Source organism: Eptesicus fuscus, chromosome 9 (assembly GCF_027574615.1).
Source record: "Eptesicus fuscus isolate TK198812 chromosome 9, DD_ASM_mEF_20220401, whole genome shotgun sequence".
Taxonomy (NCBI): domain Eukaryota; kingdom Metazoa; phylum Chordata; class Mammalia; order Chiroptera; family Vespertilionidae; genus Eptesicus; species Eptesicus fuscus.
This window is the reverse complement of record NC_072481.1, coordinates 101,765,333-101,790,804: the sequence shown is the minus strand read 5'-3', so window position 1 is coordinate 101,790,804 and position 25,472 is coordinate 101,765,333. Positions and strand designations below refer to the sequence as shown.

Sequence of the window (25,472 nt, the reverse complement as noted above, 5' to 3'; positions counted from 1 at the left end):
AAAATTTTAAATGATGCATTTCATGTTATGTATCTTTTACCACAATTACAAAAAAAAAGAAAAAAAGAAAGGCAAGTTCTTAAAAATGATAGTGCACAGGACTCATGAAAGTTAGTAAGCCTAGAAGGAGTTGGTAGGAAGAAAAGGGAATGTTTGAGGGATTAAAGATTGCAGGGTGTTTGAAGGGAAGATAATTAGGGAGTAAGATCGAGAGAACACAGTGATGTGCCACATAATGATGTTCGGTCAGCAATAGACTGGTATACAATGGTGGTTCCCTGAGATTATAATGGAGCTGAAAAATTTTCATTGTTTAATGACGTGGCAGCTTTCATAACATCTTAGCAGAACACATCCCTCATGTGTTTGTGGTGATAACTGGAGGAAACAAACCTTCTGCATCACAGTCCGGTAAAAGTATAACACATACAATTATGTACAGTACGTAATATTGATGATGATAATAAATGACTTTTTCTGTGTTGTGTACTTACTGTATTATATCTTTTATCATTTTTAGAGTGCATTTTTTCTACTTATAAAAAAAGTTGGTTGTAACACAGTGTGCTGTGTTAGCCTGCATCAACCCCATACATCTCCTATTTACCACATCTCTTAGTTGCATCATTTTCTCTTGTGCTTTATTTAATCTTGTGTTGTTTTGTACAATTTTATACAAAATATACATTATGCTTATAGTATATAGGCTTGCTTCTTGTGGTACAGGCTTGTAGCCGAAGAGCAGTAAGTGATACCACACAGCCTCGGTGTGTAGTAGGCTGTAATATCTAAGTTTGTGTGAGTGCACTTGATATTTGCCAATGATGAAATCACTTAATGAAGCCTTTCTCAGAATGAATCCCCATTGTTAAGCAACCATGACTGTAACAGTGAGATGTGTTGCCTGATGTTTTGGAATGTTTGAATTTCAGTGGTTGAATGTTTCCAGTTAATACAATTGAGGATGTGACCGTGGCTGTGGACTGCTAAATACGAGTAGGAAATGACAGTCTTGAAAATTGAACATGAATGAATTTACACAGGAGAGAGGATAGAAAGCAAGCCTGAGTTGGATGTTGAAGATGAGTAGATGTCAGTGGTTGATTTGCAGGGATCTCAAAGGAAAAATTATTTGCTTCTACTCTATTTCTTTGTTGTGTACTTTTATGATAGTATTGACCCAGAGTTTGTTGAATATCTTTTTATTAGTCAAATTTTGGTAAGCCTGGTAGGTTGCCAGTGGCTAAGTCAGTCCTAAAGTTGAGAGGTGTAGAAATGGGCTCGGGCACTATTTCGGCTCTTCTGTAGGCACTGAGGTGTTAATCTGTGTACATCAAGGTAAGTACACCAAAGGGGAAAGCACTGGCCTCTTTATCTTGCTTTTAAAAGTGTGTAAGTGTGGGGGCAATGTGGGTGAGGGGGAGGTAATCAACCAAAGACCTTGTATGTGTATATGCATAACCCATGGACACAGACTATAGGGTGGTGAAAGCCTGGGGCTGGGGGAGGGAATGGACTGGAGGCGATCAATAGGGTGATGGGTGGGGAGAGGGGACATGTGTAATACTTTCAACAATAAAGAATTATTTTAAAAAATAAATTAAAAAATTGTATAAGCCAGTTGTTAAAGGTCTTTTCATTACAGTAGTTTTATTTTTTTTAGAAATATACATGTTGTAGTGCTTCAAAAATATCTTTTGGATAGAATCTGATTAAAATTTCATATTCTGAATCACATAATGATTGTTACAAAGTGTTTTCAATTTATAAATCAAAGAGAGGAAGCCATTTGGAAAGCCCACCTAATTAAATCCTACTTTGAAAGTAGTTTGGCCTCTAATTTTGTTTTCTTTTGCGGCAGATCTTTTATATAATACTAGAGGCCTGGTGCATGGATTCATGCACCGGTGGGGTCCTTCAGGCTGGCCTGAAGAGAGCAGGCCGAAACTAGCTCTCTGACATCCCCAGAGGGGTCCTGGATTGCAAGAGGGCAGTTCTCGGGTGACGCACCCCAGAATCGGGCTCCCTCCTCTCTGGTTCCGGGTGCATCACCTGATAACTGCAACTGCCAAGTCACTGCAGCTCAGCAGTGCCTGCATTCCGCATCTCCCCCCGGTGGTCATTGTGCGTCATAGCTACTGGTCAGATGGTCGCTTAGGCTTTTATATATAGACTAGAGATCTGGTGCATGAAATTTGTGCACTGTGGGGGGGGGGGGGTGACCCTCAGCCCGTCCTGTGCCCTCTTGCAGTCTGGGACCCCTATGGAGATGTCCGACTGCCGGATTAGGCCTGATCCCCTTTGCTCCTTACCACCACCTGCTTGCATCTCCTTACTGTTTGACTTGCTGCCCATTAGTGCTGCTGCAGCGGCCACAGAGGCAGGAGAGGCTCCCGCCACCGACGCTGTGCTCGCCAGCCATGAGCCCAGCTTCTGGCTGAGTGGCACTCCCCCTTTGGGAGCACACTGACCACCGGGGGCAGCTCCTGCATTGAGCATCTGCCCCCTGGTGGTCAGTGCTCATCATAGCGACTGGTTGTTCTGGTCATTTCGCTGTAATGGTTGCTTAGGCTTTTATTATATAGACTAGAGGCCCTGTGCACAAATTTGTGCATGGGTGGGGTTGGCCAGCCTGCCCCAATCAGAGCCGATCGGACTGGGCTAGTCGGCAGGAGAGGCCTCAGGCAGTTGGCCGGCTGGCCACGCCCCCGATTGGGGAGTGGCAATTGGGACAGGGCTGGCCAGGGAGTGGGGCCATGGGTGGGGCCGGCTGTGGGGAGGTACCATCGGCTGTTGGATGGCCAGCCCCGCCTCCTGGTTGAATTCCAGGTTGAACTCCTGGTCAAACTCCCAGTTGAGGGACAATTTGCATAGTGGCCTTTTATTATATAGGACTAGAGGCCTGGTGCACGAAATTCGTGCACAGGGTGTGTGTGTGTCCCTTAGCCCAGCCTGCACCCTCTCTAATCGGGGACCCCCGAGGGATGTCTGACTGCCCTCTCACAATCCAGGACTTCTGGCTCCCAACTGCTCGCCTGCCTGCCTTCCTGATTGCCCCTAACTGCTTCTGCCTGCCAGCCTGATCACCCCCTAACCACTCCCCTGACAGCCTGATTGATGCCTAACTGCTCCCCTCCAGCCTGATTGTCTCTAACTGCCCTCCCCTGCAGGCTTGATCGCCCCCAACTGCCCTCTCTTGCAGGCCTGGTCCCTCCCAACTGCTCTCCCCTGCTGGCCTGATCGCCCCCAACTGCCCTCCCTTGCAGGCCTGGTCCCTCCCAACTGCCCTCCCCTGCTGGCCATCTTGTGGCGGTCATCTTGTGTCCACATGGGGGCAGCCATCTTGTGTGTTGGAGTGATGGTCAATCTGCATATTACTCTTTTATTAAATAGGATAGTCTCTGATTTATATTGACTTTCAAAATGTTTTCATTTTTCTTAGGAAAACCGGAAATCATTTTCACAACTTCATTAGTTGGCAAGATCTGAGAGCTATTGAACTTGTAAAATCTTGGAATAGTTCTCTCATAATGAAGGTAATACTTTTCTTCTCTGCAATTTGGATATTACTGGGTTTCCCTGTAAATACCCCTTAACTGTAGACTTAATTGTATAATCTCATACCTGTGCTGTTTTTGGACATTAATACGAGAATGCACACATGCACACTTTCAAACCAGCAAAATTTAATAGTTATTCAAAAGCATATATGGTAGACTGAAGTGATTAAGAAGTCTTGAGGAAGTTTGAGGTGGACTAGGGATTCACATGCTAGTGAGAATTCACATTTTCATTCCTGGAGAAATGGAAAAAATACAGACTATGCCCAGAAAAGATACTGCAATGTCCAAATTTCATCATCTTTTGTTATAAAAGTGGAGAATATACACTGAGTGGCCAGATTATTATGATCTCTGAATGCATAATAATCTGGCCACTCAGTGTATGTGTGTGTGTGTGTGTGTTAGAGGCCAGGTGCATGAATTCGTGCATGGGTGGGGTCTGGCCAGCCTGGCCAGTGGGAGGGGACATGGGCTGTTGGCCAGCCTGCCTGCTGGTCAAGGGGACAATTTGCATATTAGCCTTTTATTATATAGGATATACACTGAGTGGCCAGATTATTATGTGTTCAGAGATCATCATAATCTGGCCACTCAGTGTATATTGAGATAGTAGACTAGCTGACTGCCATATGCTCTTAATATAATACCTGGCACATAGTAAGCAAGTGATGATGACAGACATAGTAGCATCCACACCATCTCACTCCTGGTGGGGAACTGAGTCAGGGGAAAGACAATTTTTCAGTTCATTAACTGTGGTGAAACCCACAATATTTGGTGTTATAATCAATATTGCATATTGATTATTTTAATACTTCTAATGCCTCAAAGTTAGATGTCTTCTCAGCGAGGGTGCTCACACCAGACAGTGCAGGGGGGGGTGTCGGGAGCACCAGTGTTACTTGTTAAGTATTTGGGGACATTAATTTTATATAAAAACAAACATGATATATTATAGAATATGACAGCAATGCATGAGTGAGACACTTGTGACAATCTCACACACAATGATTTTTCCTTTTGTTCGTTTAACATATACAAATGCACCTTACTGTAATAACTTGTGAGGCTGAATACAGAGAGGTGCTATTTACAGGAAAGACAGTAATTAAGGGTGTTGAAAGTGGTTATAAGAAGTCATGGATTCTAAATGGTACAATTTTAAATTATACTATTTATGTGTAATTTTATACCTTAATGCAGTGGTCACCAACCGGTGGTCTGAGGTAGCAGGTCTTTGGCTCTCTGACATCCCCAGAGGGGTCCTGGATTGCGAGAGGGCAGTTCTTGGGTGATGCACCCCAGAATCGGGCTCCCTCCTCTCTGGTTCCGGGTGCATCACCTGAGAACTGCAACTGCCAAGTCACTGCAGAGTCCAGGAGGTGGTCTGTGAGGTCCGAAAGGTTGGTGACCACTGGTTTAAGGAAACCTTTGGAGCAGTGGTCACCAACCGGTCCATGACGTCCACCACTGCTGCCTTAATGTATCCGTTTAGTTTTTAATAGGTCAGTCTATCCAACTTTCCTGAGTCATGACTAGTTTCTTAAGTCAGCTATGGGTAGCACTTCCAGTACTATGCTGAACAGGAGTGGTGAGAGTGGGCATCCCTATCTTGTTCCTATTCTTGGTGGAAGTGGTTTTAGTTTTTACCCATTGACTATGATGTTGGTTGTAGGTTTGTCATATAAGGCTTTTATTATGTTGAGGTATGATTCCTCTATTCCCACTTTGCTGAGGGTTTTTAGCAAGAAAGGGTGTTGGATTTTGTCAAATGCTTTTTCTCCATCAATTGATATGATATGACTGATTTCTATCTCTCAATTTGGCAGATATTGTAGCATCCTTGCATCCCTGAATAAATCCCAATTGGTCACGGTGTATGATCATTCTAATGTAATGCTGGATCCAATTTGCTAGGATTTTGTTGAGGATTTTAGCATCTGTGTTCATCAGGGATATTGTCTTGTAATTCTCTTTCTTTGCAGTGTCTTTATCTGGTTTTGGGATTAGGGTAATTCTGGCTTCATAGAAAGAGCTTGGAAGTGTTCCTTCCTCTTGAAATTTTAGGAATAGTCTGGAGGATAGGTTTTAGTTCTTTGAATGTTTGGTAGAACTGCCCTGTGAAGCCATCTGGCCCTGGGCTTTTGTTTGCTGGAAGCTTTTTGATTACTGCTTCAATTTCCTCCATAGTTATAGGCCTATTCAGATTTTTTTATTCTTCCTGATTGAGTTTTGGAAGGTCATATTTTTCTAGGAATATGTCCATTTCTTCTATGTTGACCAATTTGTTGGAATAGAGTTGTTCATAGTATTTTTTACAACCCTTGTATTTCTGTGGGACTAAATCCAAGACTTCGCTTCTTTCCTTTCTGATTTGGTTTATTTGGGTCCTCTCACTTTGCTTCTTGGTGAGCCTGGCTAGAGGTTCGTCAATCTTGTTTATCCTTTCAAAGAACCAGCTCTTGTTTTTATTGATCTTTTGTATTGTTTTTTTTGTCTCTATGATCTTTGTTTTTTTTATTGTTTAAAGTATTACATATAGTAGTACATATATCTCCTTTTTCCCCCCATTGACCTTCCCCCAGCCTCCCCTACCCCATCGCATGCCCTCATTCCACCCCCACCCCCCCCGCCCAGTGTCTTGTGTCCATTGGTGTGCTTATATGCATGCATACAAGTCCTTTGGTTGATCTCTTTCCTCCTCTCCCAACACTCCCCAGCCTTCCCGCTGTAATTTGACTGTCTTTTTGGTGCTTTACTGCCTCTGTATCTATCATTTTGTTCATTAGGTTATAACGTTCTTTATTTTCCATAAATGAGTGAGATCATGTGTAGATGTACCACAGTTTTCTGATCCAGTCATCTGCTGATGGGCAATTAGGCTGTTTCCAAATCTTAGCTATGGTATATTGTGCTGCTATGAACAAAGGATTGCATATATCCTTTCTGATTCGTGTTTCTAGTTTCTTGTGATATATTCCTAGAAGTGGGATTACTGGATCAAATGGGAGTTCCATTTTTAATTTTTTGAGGAAACCCCATACTGTTCTCCACAGTGGCTGCACAAGTCTGCATTCCCACCAGCAGTGAAGGAGGGATCCTTTTTCTCTGCATCCTCGCCAGCACTTGTCGTTTGTTGATTTGTTGATGATAGCCATTCTGACAGGTGTGAGATGGCACCGCATTGTCGTTTTGATTTGCATCTCTCAGATAATTAGTGACTTTGATCATGTTTTCATATGCCTCTTGGCTGTCCTCTCTTCTTTCGATAAGATTCTATTTAGGTCCATTGCCCATTTTTTTATTGGATCATTTATCGTCCTTTTATTAAGTTGTATAAATTCCCTGTAGATGTTGGAGATTAAACTTTTTCAGTGATAACATTTGTAAATATGTTTTCCCATATAGTGGGCTTTCTTGTTGTTTTGTTGATGGTTTCTTTTGCTGTGAAAAAGTTTTTTATTTTGATGTAGTCCCATTTGTTTATTTTCTCTTTAGTTCCTATTACCCTAGGAGCGGTATCAGTGAAGAAATTGCTTTGGCATATGTCTGAGATTTTGTTGCCTGTGGATTCCTCTAGTATTTTTATGGTTTCCCGTCTTATGTTTAAGTCCTTTATTCATTTCGAGTTTATTTTTGTGTATGGTGTAAGTTGGTGATCTAGTTTCATTTTTTTGCATGTATCTGTCCAATTGTCCCAACACCATTTATTGAAGAGACTGTCTTGACTCCATTGTATGTTCATGCCTCCTTTTTCAAATATTAATTGAGCATAGTGGTTTGGGTCGATATCTGGGTTCTCTATTCTATTCCATTGGTATATATGCCTGTTCTTGTGCCAGTACCAGGCTGTTTTGAGAACAGTGGCTTTGTAATACAGCTTGAGGTCTGGTATTGAGATCCAACCTACTTTGTTCTTCTTAGGATTGCTGTGGCTATTCGGGGTCTTTTTTTTTTTTTTATTATTCCAGATGAATTTTTGTAAAGTTTTTTCTAGGTCTGTGAAATATGCCATTGGTATTTTAATGGGGAGTGCATTGAATCTATAGATTGCTTTGAGTAGTATGGACATTTTAATGATGTTGATTCTACCAATCCATGAACATGGTATGTTCTTCCATCTGTTTACATCTTCCTCTATCTCTTTTTTCAGTGTTCTGTAGTTTTCCACTTATAGGTCTTTTTACCTCCTTAGTTAAGTTTATTCCTAGATATCTTAACTTTTTTTGGTGTGATGGTAAATGGGATTGCTTTTTTAGTCTCTCTTTCTGTAAGTTTTCTATTGATGTATAGAAATGCCATTGATTTCTTGGCATTAATTTTGTATTCTGCTACATTGCCAAATTCATTTATTAAGTCTTAATAGTTTTTTGATGGAGTCTTTCGGGTTTTTTATGTACAATATCATGTCATCTGCAAATAAGGACAGCTTTACTTCTTCTTTTTCAATTTGCATGCCTTTTATTTTTTCATCTTGTCTAATTGCAATGGCTAATACTTACAGTACTATGTTGAACAGGAGTGGTGAGAGTGGGCATCCCTGTCTTGTTCCTGTTCTTAGGGGAAATGATTTTAGTTTTTGCCCATTGAGTATGATGTTGGCTGTGTATTTATCATATATGGCTTTTATTATGTTGAGGTATGATCCTTCTATTCCCACCTTGTTGAGAGTTTTTATCAAGAAAGGGTGTTGGAGGAAATGGACATATTCCTAGAAAACTACAACCTTCCAAAACTCAATCAGGAAGAATCTAAACAGCTCATTAGGCCAGTAACTACGGAAGAAATTGAAGCAGTCATCAAAAAGCTTCCTGCAAACAAAAGCCCGGGGCCAGACGGCTTCACAGGAGAGTTTTACCAAACTTTCAAGGAAGAACTAAAACCTATCCTCCTCAGACTATTCCAAAAAATTCAAGAGGAAGGAACACTTCCAGGCTCCTTCTATGAAGCCAGCATCACCCTAATACCAAAACCAGATAAAGACAACACAATGAAAGAGAATTATAGACCAATATTCCTCATGAACATAGATGCCAAAATCCTCAACAAAATTCTAGCAAATCGGCTGCAGCAATACATCAGAAAGATCATACACCATGACCAAGTAGGATTTATCCCAGGAATGCAAGGATGGTACAATATCCGCAAATCAATAAACGTGATACATCACATAAACAAATTGAGAGATAAAAATCACATAGTCATATCAATAGATGCAGAAAAAGCATTTGACAAAATCCAACACCCTTTCTTGATAAAAACTCTCAACAAGGTGGGAATAGAAGGATCATACCTCAACATAATAAAAACTATATATGATAAACCCACAGCAAACATCATACTCAATGGGCAAAAACTAAAACCATTTCCCCTAAGAACAGGAACAAGACAGGGATGCCCACTCTCACCACTCCTGTTTGACATAGTACTGTAAGTATTAGCTATCGCAATTAGGCAAGAAGAAGAAATAAGAGGCATCCAAATTGGAAAAGAAGGAGTGAAGCTGTCCTTATTTGGAGATGACATGATATTGTACATAAAAAACCCAAAAGATTCCATAAAAAAACTAATGACTTAGTAAATGAATTCGGCAATGTAGCAGGATACAAAATTAATGCCAAGAAATCTATGGCCTTTCTATACACCAATAGTGAACTTACAGACAGAGAGACCAAAAAGGCAATCCCATTTACCATCGCACCAAAAAAATTAAGATACCTAGGAATAAACTTAACTAAGGAGGTAAAAAGACCTATACACGGAAAACTACAGGACATTGAAAAAAGAGATAGAGGAAGACGTAATCAGATGGAAGAACATACCATGTTCATGGATTGGTAGAATCAACATCATTAAAATGTCCATACTACCCAAAGCAATCTATAGATTCAATGCACTCCCCATTAAAATACCAATGGCATAGTTCACAGACCTTGAAAGAACTCTCCAAAAATTCATCTGGAATAAAAAAAAAGACCCCGAATAGCCACAGCAATCCCGAGAATGAAGAATAAAGTAGGAGGGATCTCAATACCAGACCTCAAGCTGTATTACAAAGCCACTGTTCTCAAAGCAGCCTGGTACTGGCACAAGAACAGACATATAGATCAATGGAACAGAATAGAGAACCCAGATATCGACCCAAACCACTATGCTCAATTAATATTTGACAAAGGAGTCATGAACATACAATGGAGTCAAGACAGTCTCTTCAATAAATGGTGTTGGGAAAATTGGACAGATACATGCAAAAAAATGAATATCCGCAAATCAATAAACGTGATACATCACATAAACAAATTGAGAGATAAAAATCACATAGTCATATCAATAGACAAAGGAGTCATGAACATACAATGGAGTCAAGACAGTCTCTTCAATAAATGGTGTTGGGAAAATGGATTGGTAGAATCAACATCATTAAAATGTCCATACTACCCAAAGCAATCTATAGATTCAATGCACTCCCCATTAAAATACCAATGGCATAGTTCACAGACCTTGAAAGAACTCTCCAAAAATTCATCTGGAATAAAAAAAAGACCCCGAATAGCCACAGCAATCCCGAGAATGAAGAATAAAGTAGGATGGATCTCAATAGATCACCAACTTACACCATACACAAAAATAAACTCATAGGACTTAAACATAAGACGGGAAACCATAAAAATACTAGAGGAATCCACAGGCAACAAAATCTCAGACATATGCCAAAGCAACTTCTTCACTGATACCGCTCCTAGGGTAATAGGAACTAAAGAGAAAATAAACAAATGGGACTACATCAAAATAAAAAACTTTTTCACAGCAAAAGAAACCATCAACAAAACAACAAGAAAGCCCACTCTATGGGAGAACATATTTGCAAATGCTATCACTGATAAAGGTTTAATCTCCAACATCTACAGGCAGCTTATGCAACTTAATAAAAGGAAGATAAATGATCCAATAAAAATGGGCAACGGACCTAAATAGAATATTTTCAAAAGAAGACAGAAGGAAGGCCAAGAGACACATGAAAACATGCTCAAAGTCACTTATTATCCGAGAGATGCAAATCAAAACGACAATGCGGTACCATCTCACACCTGTCAGAATGGCTATCATCAACAAATCAACAAACGACAAGTGTTGGCGAGGATGCGGAGAAAGAGGAACCCTCGTGCACTGCTGGTGGGAATGCAGACTGGTGCAGCCACTGTGGAGAACAGAATGAAGTTTCCTCAAAAAACTGAAAATGGAACTCCCATTTGACCCAGTAATCCCACTCCTGGGAATATATCCTAAGAAACTAGAAACACCAATCAGAAAGGATATGTGCACCCCTATATTCATTGCAGCACAATTTACAATAGCTAAGATTTGGAAACAGCCTAGGTGCCCATCAGCAGATGACTGGATCGGAAAACTGAGGTACATCTACACAATGGAATACTATGCTGCCATAAAAAAGAAGGAATTCTCATCATTTGCAGCAACCTGGATGGAATTGGAGAACATTATGCTAAGTGAAATAAGCCAGCCAATGAAAGAAAAATACCACATGATCTCACTCATTTATGGTTAATAAAGAACATTATAAACTGATGAACAAAAAGATAGATACAGAGACAGTAAAGCATCAAACAGACTGTCAAATTACAGGGGGAAGGTTAGGGAGAGGTGGGGGAGATAAGAAATCAAACGAAGGACTTGTATGCATGCATATAAGCATAACTAATGGACGCAAAACTCTGGGGGGTGAGGGCATGTATGGGTGTGGGGTGGGGGGGGGCAATGGTAAGATATGTACACATAATACCTCAATAAAAAAAAAGAAAGGGTGTTGGATTTTGTCAAATGCTTTTTTTGCATCAATTGACATGACTATGTGATTTTTATCTCTCAATTTGTTTATGTGATGTATCACGTTTATTGATTTGCGGATATTGTACCATCCTTGCATCCCTGGGATAAATCATACTTTGTCATGGTGTATGATCTTTCTGATGTACTGCTGGATCCGATTAGCTAGAATTTTGTTGAGGATTTTGGCATCTATGTTCATGAGGGATAGTGGTCTGTAATTCTCTTTCATTGTGTTGTCTTTATCTGGTTTTGGTATTAGGGTGATGCTGGCTTCATAGAATGAGCTTGGAATTGTTTCTTCATCTTGAATTTTTTGGAATAGTCTGAGGAGGATAGGTTTTAGTTCTTCCTTGAATGTTTGGTAAAACTCCCCTGTGAAGCCATCTGGCCCCAGGCTTTTGTTTGCAGAAAGCTTTTTGATGACTGCTTCAATTTCTTCCATTGTTACTGGCCTAATGAGCTGTTTAGATTCTTCCTGATTGAATTTTGCAAGGTTGTATTTTTCTAGGAATACTTCCATTTCCTCCAGTTTGTCCAGTTTGTTGGAATAGAGTTGTTTATAGTATTTTTTAACAATCCTTTGTATTTCGGTGGGGTCTGTTGTTACTTTTCCTCTTTCATTTCTGATTTTGTTTATTTGGGTCCTCTCTCTTTGCTTCTTGGTGAGCCTGGCTAGAGGTTCATCAATCTTGTTTATCCTTTCAAAAAACCAGCTCTTGGTTTTGTTGATCTTTTGTATTGTTTTTCGGGTCTCTATGTCATTTATCTCTGCTCTAATCTTTATTATTTCCTTCCTTCTGCTTACACTGGGCTTTTCTTGTTGCTCTCTTTCTAACTCTTTGAGTGTAGGGTTAGGTACTTTATTACCATTGTCTCTTGTTTTTTGCAGTAGGCTTGTAGAGCTATGAACTTCCCTCTCAATACTGCTTTCACTGTGTCCCATAGATTTTGGATTGTTGTGTTTTCATTGTCATTTGTTGCCATGATGCTTTTTATTTCTTCTTTGATGTCTCTGGTAACCCAGTCATTGTTTAATAGCATGCTATTAATCTCCATGTGTTTGATTTTTTGGATTGTTTTTATTGTAGTTGATTTCCAGTTTTATGCCACTGTGATCTCAGAACATGCTTGATATGATTTCTATCTTCTTGAATTTGAAGAGACTTTGCCTGTGACCCAGCATATGGTCTATCTTTGAAAATGACCCATGTGTACTTGAGAAGAATGTATGTTCTGTGGCTTTGGGGTGAAATGTTCTGAAGATGTCAATTAATTCCATCTGGTCTAAGTGATTCATTTAGGATTGATGTTTCTTTGCTGATTTTTTGTTTAGAGGATTTGTCCAATGGTGATAGTGGGGTATTAAAGTCCCCTACTATGATTGTATTGCTGTCAATCTCTCCCTTGATATACTCCAGGAATTTTTATTTATGTATTTGGGTGCTCCTGTATTGGGTGCGTATATGTTTACCAGAGTTATTTCCTCTTGTTGGATTGGTGCCTTTACAATTATGAAGTGGCCTTCCTTATCTCTTTTGATGTCCTTCACTTTGAGATCTAATTTGTCAGATATAAGTATTGCTACCCCACCTTTTTTTTTCATTTCCATTCGCCTGAAAAACCTTTTTCCATCCCTTCATCCTTAGTCTGTGTGCGTCTTTTTTTCTGAGGTGGGTTTCTTGTAGACAGCAGATATATGGATAATGTTTTCTTATCGAATCCATTACCTTATGTCTTTTGATTGTGGCATTTAATCCATTTACATTTAAAGTTATTATTGATAGGTACTTGTTTGTTGCCATTTTTATTCTTTACCCCTGTGTTCCTTCTTGGCTTTCTATTTCTTTTTTTTACAGCAGACCCTTTAGCATTTCTTGCATTGCTGGTTTGGTGGTAATAAATTCCCTTAGTCCTTTTTTGTCTGTGAAGCTCCTGATTTGACCTTCAATTTTTATTGATAGCCTTGCTTGGTACAGTATTCTTGGATTTAGACTCTTTCTTTGCATGACTTTGTATATTTCATTCCATTCTCTTCTGGCCTGATGTGTTTCTGTTGAGAAATCAGTTGCTAGTCTGATGGGGGATTCTTTGCAGGTAACTTTCTGTCTCTCTCTGGCTGCTTTTAAGATTTTTACTTTGTCGTTGGTGTTTGCCAATTTGATTATAATGTGCCTTGGCGTCGGTCTTTTGGGGTTCATTTTGCTTGGGACTCTTTGAGCTTCTTGGATTTGTGTGGGTTTTTTCTTCCCTATATCATTGTTTTCTGTCATTATTTCTTCAGGCAGGTTTTTTATTCCTTACTCAGTTTCCTCTCCTTCTGCCACCCCATATTATGTGGATGTTGTTTCGTTTCATGTTGTCCCAAAGTACCCTTAGGCTTTCCTCCTGCTTTTTAATTTTTTTTTCCTAGAAGCTGCTCTGCTTGGGTATTTTTTCCTACCTTGTCTTTTAGCTCACTTATGCGGTCCTCTGCTTCTTCTAGTCTCATTATGATGCTTTCTATTGAGTTCTTTACAGCAGCGATGCCATTTTTCATTTTTTCTTGGTTCTTCTTCATTTCCTCTTTGTTCTTACACATATTGTCAAATTTGTCTTCCATTCTTTTCATCCACCTTATGAGCATTTCTCTGAATTCTTTCTCTCACAGGTTGCTTGCCTTTATTTCGTTTACTTCCTTTTCTGGTGATTCCTGCTTTTATTTCATATGCGGGCTGTTTTTTTTGTGTGTTTTTTTTTTTATTTTTTATTTTGTCTCCCCGTGATCTCTCTTCTCCGGGTGTCTGGTTATGTAGTTCTCTCTCTCCTGTGTTGATTTAAAGGCACAAAATACAACACAACAAGGTACAATGCACCAGGCACTGAACATAAGTGTATTCACAATATTAATAACCCCAAATAAAGGTGACTACCAGAGAAAGGTGAATTAGAGGATAGGAGGGAAACGAGAAAAAAAAGTGAGTGCAAAACGAAATTGGGTGGAAAAGTAAAAAAAAGTAAGAGAGAAAAGAGGGAGAATACGAAAGAAGAGGGGAACAAACTATATATATGGGGAGAAAACTCCAATAGGACAGCCACTAATCCCAACACATGCCAGCAACAAGTACCTGGAGATGAATGCAAACTACAAACAACAACTAATATCAAGTGAGGTGAGGGAAAACAGAAGCAACAAACAAACAAAAACCAATCAAAAAAAGAAAAAGAAAAACAATCTTACAAACAAGTATAAAAAATCGATATAATCAACAATCAATCAAACAAAAACAAAAGGACAGAGAGAAAAAAATTTTGGATAGAGAAGAGAGAGGTGTATATGGATTTGGAGCAGAGGATTGGAAATTAGATATATAAGTAGGGTGAAATTTTAACAGGGGGGTAAAAAGAATGAGTAGGGAAAATTAAAGCAGGAACAGGGTAAGAGAAACAGCACAACAAAAAGGGAAAAGTAAGGAAGAGAGTGATGGCATAAAGGTAAAGTTGAGATAGAGTAAAATGGTGCTAAAGGAAAGATGAAAATAGAATGTAGAACACTAATCCCAAAGTAAAATAAAGAGAAAATAAAATGACACTTTTTTAAAAGAACGTAAAATAGTAATAGTAATAATACTGATTGAAAATAAAAATGTAATAATTGAAAAAGTAAAATCAAGTGAGAAAAAAATAAAAAAATTTGTTTCTTAAGTAAAAGATGAAAAAAAATAAAAATGTGCAGTAGTGAAGGTCATTTACTACCTCTATTGTTCTGTTTGGGACGCCTGTTTCCTTGTCAGAACAGTATTGAAGTTCCCTGTGTTCCACTGCTCCTCAGTGTTGTAAGCCAGTCCTGATTTTTAAGCAGGCAGTACGTCTTTATTTCTTGTATTCCTTTATTTGTGTTTATACGAGAGTGAATTTGTGATTCAACCCCTGGGTGGCAGTGTTTCTGGATTGACCTCCAGGGCTATAGGTCCTCTCTAGCTAGTGTTTAGATTTTGTTTTCCCTGTGGCACTTAATACTGGTTTGGGGGAGTGGGTTTCCCCAGAACTGGTTATCTGATGGTTATTCCTCGCTCTGATCCCCAGGTTCCAGAAAAACAACTTTCCCCTGCAGTCTCTTAGAGTGTCCCCAATTGGGCGATCCTATGTATTGGGTTTAGTAATCAGAAGCAAGGATTTAAAGAAGAAAAAATATAAAGAGCCAGAGTAAGTGTGCGAACTCCGGGGCTGCACACAAGTCTGTGCAGTCTTTTTTTTTCCTTGGGTCTAAGCAGCCGGCACACTTTTAAAATTTTTAGGCTGTCCTTTTGCGCCCAGATCAAAATGAGTTGCTTTTTAGAGTTCCCTTCTGTTAGCAGCTCTGCGGACCCCCTTCCACATTGACGGATCACGCCAGCCCTAACAGCCACGGATTTTTGTAGGCGCAGACTTCCCCATGTTCTCCGGCTCCCACCGTGCGTGTTTCTCCTCCCGGGACCACAGACCTCACCTTATCCCAGGAGAAATCTGACCTTTTCGTGAGGGAGTGTAGAGCTCCTCTGAGTCCACGTGCTTGCGCCACTTGGGGACTGGTTTTCTCGGGTTTGCAGCTGTTTGGTGGGTGCCGTAGTTGTAGATTCCCTGGGCTTTTCAGGCTTCTGATAACATCCACTTTCCCCTTCAAGATGGCGCAGTCTCCACGTCTGAGCTGGTCGCTCCGGGAGGGAACCCAGCAGCAGTGGGGGCTGCCTGGTCAGGGGAGCCCCGTCCAGCAGTCCTCCACAGTCTCCTGGAATATAGCTGTCCCTCAACTCACCAACAAACACTCCCCGTGTAACCACACACTCTCCCTTTGTCTTCTCACTCACATACTATCTTGCAGTCTGCCTTCCCATCGGCAGCCATCTTCTTTCTCTCTGTGATCTTTATTATCTACTTCCTCAACTCACTGTCGACTTTTCTTATTGCTCTCTTTCTAATTTTTTTAAGTTGTAGAGTTAGATAATTTATTTTCAGTTTTCTTGTTTTTTGAGGTAGGCCTGTAATGCTATGAACTTCCCTCTCATGACTGCTTTCACTGTGTCCTATAGATTTTGGATTGTTGTATTTTCATTGTCATTCATTTTCAGGATGTTTTTTAATTTCTTCTTTGATCACTTTGGTAACCCAGTCATTGTTTAATAGCATGCTATTTAGCTTCCAAGTGTTTTAAGTTTTTTTGATTGTTTTTTATTGTAGTTGATTTCTAATATTATGCCATTGTGATCTGAGAAGATGTTTGCTATGATTTCAATCTTATTTATTTGGAGAGACTTTGCCTGTGACCCCATATGTGGTCTGTCCTTGAAAATGTCCCATGTACACTTAAGAAGAATGTATATTCTGTAGCTTTGGGGTGAAATGTTCTGAAGATGTCGATTAAGTCCATCTGATCAAGGGAGTCATTTAGGATTGCTGTTTCTTTGTTGATTTTTTGTCTAGAGGATTTATCCATTGATGTCAAAGGGGTATTAAAGTCCCCTACTATGATTGTATTACTGTCAACCTCTCTCTTGATATCTTCCAGTTTTTTTTTTTTATGTATTTGGGTGTTCCTGTATTGGGTGCATATATGTTTAATAGAGTTATATCCTGTTGTTGTATCAATCCCTTTAGTATTATGAAGTTACCTTCCTTATCTCTTAAGGAAGAGATAAGTATTGCTACCCCAGCTTTTTTTTTTTCCATTTCCGTTTGCCTTTTATTTTCATATCCATTCCTCCACTATCAGTCTGTGTGAGTCCCTTGTTCTGAGGTGGGTCTCTTATACACAGCATATATATGGGTCATATTTTCTTACCCATTAAGCCACTGGATGTCTTTTGATTGGAGCATTTAATCCATTTATGTTTAAGGTTTATTATTGATAGGTACTTGTTTGGAGCCATTTTTATTTTTGTGTCTTTTTTCTTTCTTTCCTTTCTATTTCTTCTTTTTACACCTGTACCTTTAGCATTTCTTGCATTGCTGGCTTGGTATTGATAAACTCCATTAGCCTTTTTTTGTCTGTGAAGCTCTTGATTTCCCCTTCAATTTTGAATAATAGCCTTGCTGGTTAGAGTATTCTTGGATTTAGTCCCTTGCTTTGCATCATTTTGTATACTTCATTCCATTCTCTTCTGGCCTGATGTGTTTCTATTGATAAATCATTTGATAATCTAATGGGAAATCCCTCATAGGTAACTCTCCGTCTCTATTGCAGCCTTTAAGGTTCTCTTGTCATTAACGTTTGCCAGTGTAATTATGTCGTGTCTTGGTGTGGGTCTTTTTGGATTCATCTTGTTTGGAACTCTCTGTGCTTCTGTGACTTTTTCCTTCCCCAAATCAGGGAAGTTTTCTGGCATTATTCCTTCAAATAAGCCTTCTAATCCTTCCTCTTCTTCTTGTAGTTTTGGCACCCCTATTATACATATGTTACTTTGTGTCATGTTGTCCCAAAGCTCCCTTAAGTTCTCCTCCTGATTTTTAATTTTTTTCTCCCATTGCTGTTCAGATTGTCTTGTAATTCGCTAATTTGGTCCTCAGCTTCTTCTAGTTTACTGTTGAAATTTTTCATTGTATTTTTTATTATATCTATGTCATTCTTTATTTCCTCTTGATTCTTACATAAGTTGTTGATTTTCTCATTCAGCTGGTTTATAAACTCTATGACTCATACTCTTAATTCTTTTTCTGACATATTGCATACCTCCATTTTATTTAGTATCTTTTCTGGTACTCCTTTTCTTTCCCCATTACTGCTTTCACTGAAGGATTTAGGCTTCGTGTCACCTGGAGCCTGTGGCTGCAGCAGCAGGCTTGGCAAGAGGGTCATGCTCTCTGAGACTCTCTGGAGGGCCCAGGCGTCAGGATGTGTGGTTCCCAGGGTTGAAGCTGCAGGCTTGGCAGGTGGGTTTCGCAGTCTGAGACTTGACAGTGGTCTCTGTTACTGGTATGCGCTGGGCCAGGGTTGAGACGGCGGGCTTGGCAGATGATCGCGCAATCGCAGCACCTGGGGTTGAAGCAGTGGGCTTGTCGGGTGGGTTGTACAGTCCTAGAGTCACCCACAGGCTCAGTCACTGGGATGCCCGGGGTCGGGGATGAAACAGTGGGCTTGACAGGCAGATCGTGCAGTTGTGGGGCCCAGGTTTGAAGCGGCAGGATGGCGGGAGGGGAGCACACTATAGAACTTACAGGAGCCTTTGTCCAGGGAAGCTGGAATCCGTATGTCCATGGTTCAACAGCTGAGGTAGCAGGTCTTTGGCTGGAGTGGCTGTAGAATCCAGGGTGGTATCTGAGGTCAGTCTGGGTGGAGGTGAGGCTGGGCTCCTAGTCACAACAGCTCTCCCCTTCAAGATGGTACGGTTTCTGTGTCAGAGTCAGCCACCCTTGGAATGTTTGCAGCGGTAGCAGGGGTTCCCCATCTAGGAGAGCCCGGTCTGCCAGCCCCCAAAAGCCCTATGGGATCTAACTGTCCCTCACTCACACACACACCACACACATCCACACACTTCCCTTTGCTCCCTCACTCACTTACAGTCTCTTCCTCACTGCCGTCCTTCTGGCCGCCATCTTGACCCTCTCAACATTTTTCTTATTTTAACATCTTTGACATCAGGATGCATTTTGAACCATTAATTGTATCTTAATATTACTTGTATGTCATAATTTAATTGGCAGGATTTTTTTCTTTTTTGGTGATACATCAAATAGCAATTCCTTTTATAATCAATGTCTTCTTAGATGATCTCATTTGTTGATTTGATTACTTTTTTTCTGTCTCTTCCCAGTAGAGCAGGCTGTATAAGACCCGTGAAATCACTTGGTTTCTCCCTTGCCAAGGCAATAGGGGTGAGTTAATTAAATGTTTGACCAAACATAGCAGGCTAATTTTTAAGTTGATAATTTTGTATGGCCCTCAAATGATGTTATAAATATCCAGATGGCCATTGGCAGACAAAGGGTTCCCCAACCCTGCACTAGAAGGTAAATTTAAGGAAGGTGGGATTCTGCATGTATTAGTCACTCTGTTTTCCTAAAGCCTGGCATAGTCCTCGTTACATAGAAGGAATTCAAAAAATATTTGTTCATTATATGAACAAAAGTGTTCATTCTCCCTGTGTTGACTGAAAGTGCCATTGTTGGAACTTTTAACACATTTTGTATAATGCCCCTCCTCAGGTATCTAAATTTTAATAGAAGATCCCTGAAGGGCCCTAAACCTAATTTTTTATAGAGAAAAATACAATGTGCTTCTGAAGGAAGAGCCATTTCATTTGAGGCATTGTTAACATATAACAAATCAGAAGTAGGGTCATGGGTGGCCACTTTAAATACCTTTAAAAAGTCTTATATTTTAATAAATAATAAAAGATATAAAGAAATGCAGAATATTTGAGCACTGAACACGTGAAATGAATTTAAAAAGGTACAAACTTTCTGTTATAAGATGAATAAGGTCTGAAAATCTAAAGTGTAACATGACTGTAGTTGATAAAACTGTGTTGTACAATTGGAATTTGCTAGAAATGTAAATGTCCTCACCAAAAAAAATTAAAATGGGGCACATCATTCAAGAGAAAGGGCAAGACGGAAATGTAAAGAGGGCTAAGGTTACACATTTTGATTAATGTGTTATGCTAAAAATGAAAGAAAAGTAAATGCATATTATCCTATCTAATAAAAGAGTAATATGCAATTTAACCATCACTCCGCTACACCCACAAGCCATGCCCACCAGCCACGCCCACCAGCCAATCAGAGCAAGTATGCAAATAAACCTAACCAAGATGGCTACAGCCACAGAGAGCAGGAGGGAGGCTTGGGTTTCCCAGGCAATGGAGGAAGCCAAGCTTTCTGCCTGCCCTTGCTGGCCTAGGCCTCCACTCAAGGCCACAAAGTTTCAATTATAGAAGGTAAACAAATCCAAACAGAAATGGCAGCCACAGAAAGAGCAGGAGGCTAGGGTTGCCCCCGGCAATGGAGGAAGCCAAGCTTTCCGCATACCCTGGCCTGCCCAGGCCTCCGCTTAAGGCTACAAAGTTTCAATTATAGAAGATACATAAACCCCAACTGAAATGGCTGCTGCCACGGACCAAGCAGAAGGCTTTTCTCTGCTCCAGGCTACAAAGTTTCAATTGTAGAAGATAAATAATCCCCAGATACCAGGGTCTCCGCTTGGGTCGCCAGGGGGTGTGGCCGGCCTGCAAACCACCACAGGCCCCTTGCCCATGCCGCCCCATGCCCCAAGGGAACCCACACCCTGATCTGGGACATCCTTCAGGGCAAACCAGCCAGCCCCCACCCGTGCACCAGGCCTCTATCCTAGCTAATAAAAGAGTAATATGCAAATTGACCATCATGCCAACACACAAGATGGCTGCCCCCATGTGGTCAAAGATCCTGCCCCCATGTGGACACAAGATGGCCACCACAAGATGGCCAGCAGGGGAGGGCAGTTGGGAGGAACCAGGCAGGCAGAGGAGGGAAGTTGTGGAGGACCCAGGCCTACAGTGGAGAGCAGTTGTTGGGGAGCAAGCCTGCAGGGGAGGGTAGTTAGGGGTCACCAGGCCAGCAGAGGAAGGAAGTTGGGGGTGACCGGGCCCGATCCCCTAAACAGGCAGTCTTACATCCCTCGACGAATCCCAGATTGGAGAGAGTGCAGGCTGGGCTGAGGGACACCCCCTCCCTCATGCACGAATTTCGTGCACCGGGCTTCTAGTTTTTAATAAAAAAAACTAAGATCTTTCCATTTATTTTTGGATGAAGGGTGTACAGAAACATGCAAAAAGTGGGTCAATTCTCCATAAGTGAATGCTTTGTAAAATATGTTTCAGAAGTTGAATTGTTGCAGTTGGTTGCAGGATAAGGCTTTTTGATTTCTTTCTTCCTTCCTCCCCTCCCCTCCCCTCCCCTCCCCTCCCCTCCCCTCCCCTCCCCTCCCCTCCCCTCCCTCCTTCCCTCCTTCCCTCCTTCCCTCCTTCCCTCCTTCCCTTCCTTCCTTCCGTCTTTTGGTATGTCTTACAAATTTTAAAACTCAGAGCTAATTTTTTGTTTAAGGCTTTTTTTTTTTTTAATTAGAGATTTTGATTATTAAGAGTAAAATTAACTTCCTCCTTTTGAATTTGGATGTCTTTTATTTCTTCTTCTTGTCTGATTGCTGTGGCTAGCACTTCCAGTACTATCCTATATAATAAAAGCCTAGGTAGAGTCACAGCCTCACATGATGCCCTCGTACAACGTTATCACAGGATGGCTGCCACAAAATGGCTGCGTGCACAGCAGAGGCGGGTCCTGGTGCCCACTCCGTGTGGTGAGGCCAGGGGGTCCTGCAGCTCTGTGCAGCGCAGAGAAGGCCGGTCCCAGTGTCTCCACCACCTCGTGCAGAGGAGGCGTGTCTCGGCAGAGGAGGCAGGTTGCGGCAGGGGAGGGCAGTTGTGGGTGATCAGGCTGGCAGGGGAGGGCAGTTATGGGCAATCAGGCCAGCAGGCGAGGGCGGTTGGGGGCAAACAGGCCAGCAGGGGAGGGCAGTTGTGGGTAATCGGGCTGGCAGGGGATGGCAGTTGTGGGTGATCGGGCCGGCAAGGGAGGGCAGTTGGGGATGATCAGGCTGGCAGGGGAGGGAAGTTGGGGGCAATCTGGCTGGCAGGGGAGCAGTTAGGCATCAATCAGGCCAGCAGTGGAGCAGTTAGGGGTTATCAGGCTGGCAAGCAGAAGCAGTTAGCGACAATCAGGCAGGTAGGTAGGCGAGCAGTTAGGAGCCAGCGGTCCCGGATTGTGAGAGAAATGTCCATTTGCTGGTTTAGGCTTGATCCCGGAATCGGGCTTAAACTGACAGTCGGACATCCCCCAAGGGGTTCCAGATTGGAGAGGATGCAGGTTGGGTTGAGGGACACCTTCCCCCTGTGCATGAATTTCATGCACTGGGCCTCTAGTGTGTGTGTGTGTGTGTGTGTGTACACATACACACACACACACACACACACACACACACACACACACACACACTAGAGGCCCAGTGCATGAAATTCGTGCATGGAAGGAGGGTGTCCCTCAGCCCAGCCTGTACCCTCTCCAATATGGGACGCCTCAAGGGATGTATGACTGCCCATTTAGGCCCAATTCTACTGGGATTGGGCCTAAACGGGAAGTCGGACATCCCTCTCACAATGCAGGAATGCTGGCTCCCAATTGCTTGCCTGCCTGCCTTCCTGATTGCCCCTAACCGCTTCTGCCTGCCGGCCATATCACCCCCTAACCACTCCCCTGCCAGCCTGATTGTCCTTTACTGCCCTCCCCTGCAGGCCTGGTCACCCCCCAACTGCCCTCCCCTGCAGGCCTGGTCCCCCACAACTTCCCTTCCCTGCAGACCTGGGTCCCCCCCAACTGCCCTCCCCTGCAGGCCTGGTAACACCTAACTGCTCTCCCTTGCAGGCCTGGTTCCTCCCATCTGCCTTCCCATGCTGGCCATCTTGTTGCAGCCATGTTCTGTCCACATGGGGGCAGCCGTCTTTACCACCTGGGGCAGCCATCTTGTGTTTTGGAGTGACAGTCAATTTGCATATTACTCTTTTATTAGATAGAATATATATATATCCATCAGGGGGCAGACGCTCAATGCAGGAGTTGTTTCCAGTGGTCATTGTGCTCCCATAGCCAACCTCCCGTGGCTGGCCAACCTCCCGCAGTCCCTTCCCCCTGGCCGATTGGCCCCAATTGCTGGCCAGGCTGAGGGATCCCACCTGTGCACAAATTCATGCACCGGGCCTTTAGTGTTGAATAAGAGTGGTGAAAGTAGACATCTTGCCTTGTTCCCAATCTTAAGGGGAATGCTTATAGTTTTTGCCCATTGAGTATGATGTTGGCTGTGGGTTTGTCTTACATGGCTTTTATTAAATTGAGGTATGTTCCCTCTGTTTCCACTTTGCTGAGAGTTTTTTTCATAAATGGGTGCTGGGTTTTATCAACTGCTTTCTATGCATCTATGATCATATTGATATGATCATGTGGTTTTTATCCCTCAGTTTGTTTATGTGGTGTATCATGTTTATTGTTTTGTGGATATTGTACCAACCTTGCATCTCTGAAATAAATCCCACTTGATCATGTTGTATGATCTCCTTAATGTATTGCTGGATTTGGTTTACTAATATCTTGTTGAGGATTTTCACCACAGATATTGGCCTATAATTTTCTTTCTTTGTCATACCTTTATATGGTTTTGGAATTAGGATAATGCTGGCCTCTTCCCCCCTCTTGAATTTTTTGGGTTAACTCGAGAAACATAGGTGTTAATTCTTCTTTGAATGTTTGGTAAAATTCATCTGTAAAACCATCAGGTGCAGGGCTTTTGTTTGTTGGGGGATTTTTGATTCGTGATTGAATTTCACTAGTTGTATTCTGTCTGTTCAGATTCTCTGGTTTTTCATGATTTAGTTTTGGAATGTTGTATGCTTTTAGGAACTTATCCATTTCTCCCAGGTTGTCCATTTTGTTGGCATATAGTTGTTCATAATACTTTTTTTTTTTTTTTACAATCCTTTGGTGTCAGTTGTTACTTATCCTTTTTAATTTCTCTCTTTTTGTTTCTTGATAAATCTGGTTAAAAGTTTGTCAATCTTGTTTATCTTTTCAAAGAACCAGCTCTTAGTCTCATTCATCTTTTGTATTGTTAGACTCTATTTATTTATTATTTCCTTCCTTCTACTCACTCTGGGCTTTGTTTGTTGTACTTTTCCAAGTTTCTTTACGTGTAAAGTTAGAGTGTTTATTTGAGCTTTTTTTTTTTCCCTTGAGGTAGGCCTGTAATGCTATTGGCTTTCCTCGTGGGACTGCTTTTCCTCTGCCCCACAGATTTGTAGTTGTTGTGTTCTCATTCTCATTTGTTTCAAGGTACCTTTTGGTTTTTTCCTTGATCCCTTTGTTAACCGAATCATTGTTTAGTAACATGTTAATTTTTGTCCATGTCTTTATGTGTTTTTTCTGTTTCCTTCTAGTGATTCATTTTAAGTTTCATAGCATTATAGTCATAAAAGATGCTAGATATAATTTCAGTCTTTTTAAATTTGTGGAGACTTGTTTAGTGTCCTAACATGTGGTCTATCCTAGAAAATGTTACATATTCACTTGAAAAGAATGTATATTCTGCTACCTTGGTGTGAAATGCTCTGAAGATAGCAATTAACCCTTTGCACTCCCTTGCTTTTTTCTTGATTCCTTTATTCTAATGCTAACCATGTCGAGTCACACTTGACATCCGAGTGCAAAAGGTTAAGTCCTTCTTATCTACTGTGTCATTTAATGCCTCCATCTCTTTATTGATTTTCTGTCAGGAAGATCTATCAATTGATGTCAATAGGATATTAAAGTCCCTACTATAACTATATTACTGTCAGTCTCTCTTTTTATGTCCATCAAGACTTGCTTTCCATATTTAGGTGTTCCTATGTTGGGTGCATTAATGTTTAAAAGGGTTATGATTCCTTTGTCATTATATTGTACTAGAGGCCCAGTGCACAAATTCATGCACAGGTGGGATCCAGCCAGCCTGGCCCCAATTGGGTGGGATCAGGGCTGGGCCTGTTGGGAGGATATCGCAGGAGGTTGGCCAGCTGGCCTGCCCCAATCGGGGCCTGATCAGGGTGGGCCGGCTGTGGGAAGGGGCCAAGGGTGATTGGCCGGCGGGCCCTGCCCCTGATTGGGGTTGGGGGGCTGATTGGGGGTGGGGCCAGCCATGGGGAGAGGCTGTGGGCAGTGGGAGGCCAAGGCAGGCAGGGCTGTGGGAGCTTGGCTTCCTCCATTGCCGGGGGCAACTCAAGCCTCCTGCTCTCTCCAGCTCCGTGGCTGCCGCCCTTTTGTTGGGATTTATTTATCTTCTATTATTGAAACTTTGTAGCTTTGAGTGTAGGCCTGGGCTGGCCAGGGCAGCAGGGAAGCTTGGCTTCCTCTATTGCCTGGGAAACCCAAGCCTCCCTCCTGCTCTCTGTGGCTGTAGCCATCTTGGTTGGGTTAATTTGCATACTCGCTGCTGATTGACTGGTGGGCGTGGCTTGTGGGTGTAGCAGAGGTACGGTCAATTTGCATATTACT

At 41.7% G+C, this 25,472-nt stretch overlaps 1 protein-coding gene across 3 annotated transcripts in view; it reads left to right on the top strand.

Moving 5' to 3' along the window:
- The window catches only part of GK5 (glycerol kinase 5), a 164,455-nt gene that overhangs the window by 58,643 nt on the left and 80,340 nt on the right, over positions 1-25,472 (top strand). For 2 of the 3 annotated variants that reach the window (XM_054721620.1, XM_054721621.1), the window contains one exon: positions 3,443-3,536. The exons of the other annotated variant lie outside the window; for it this stretch is intronic. In XM_054721620.1, the coding sequence (XP_054577595.1) occupies positions 3,443-3,536 (94 nt within the window). The remainder of the gene's footprint in view (positions 1-3,442; positions 3,537-25,472) is intronic. 3 annotated transcript variants of the gene reach the window in all.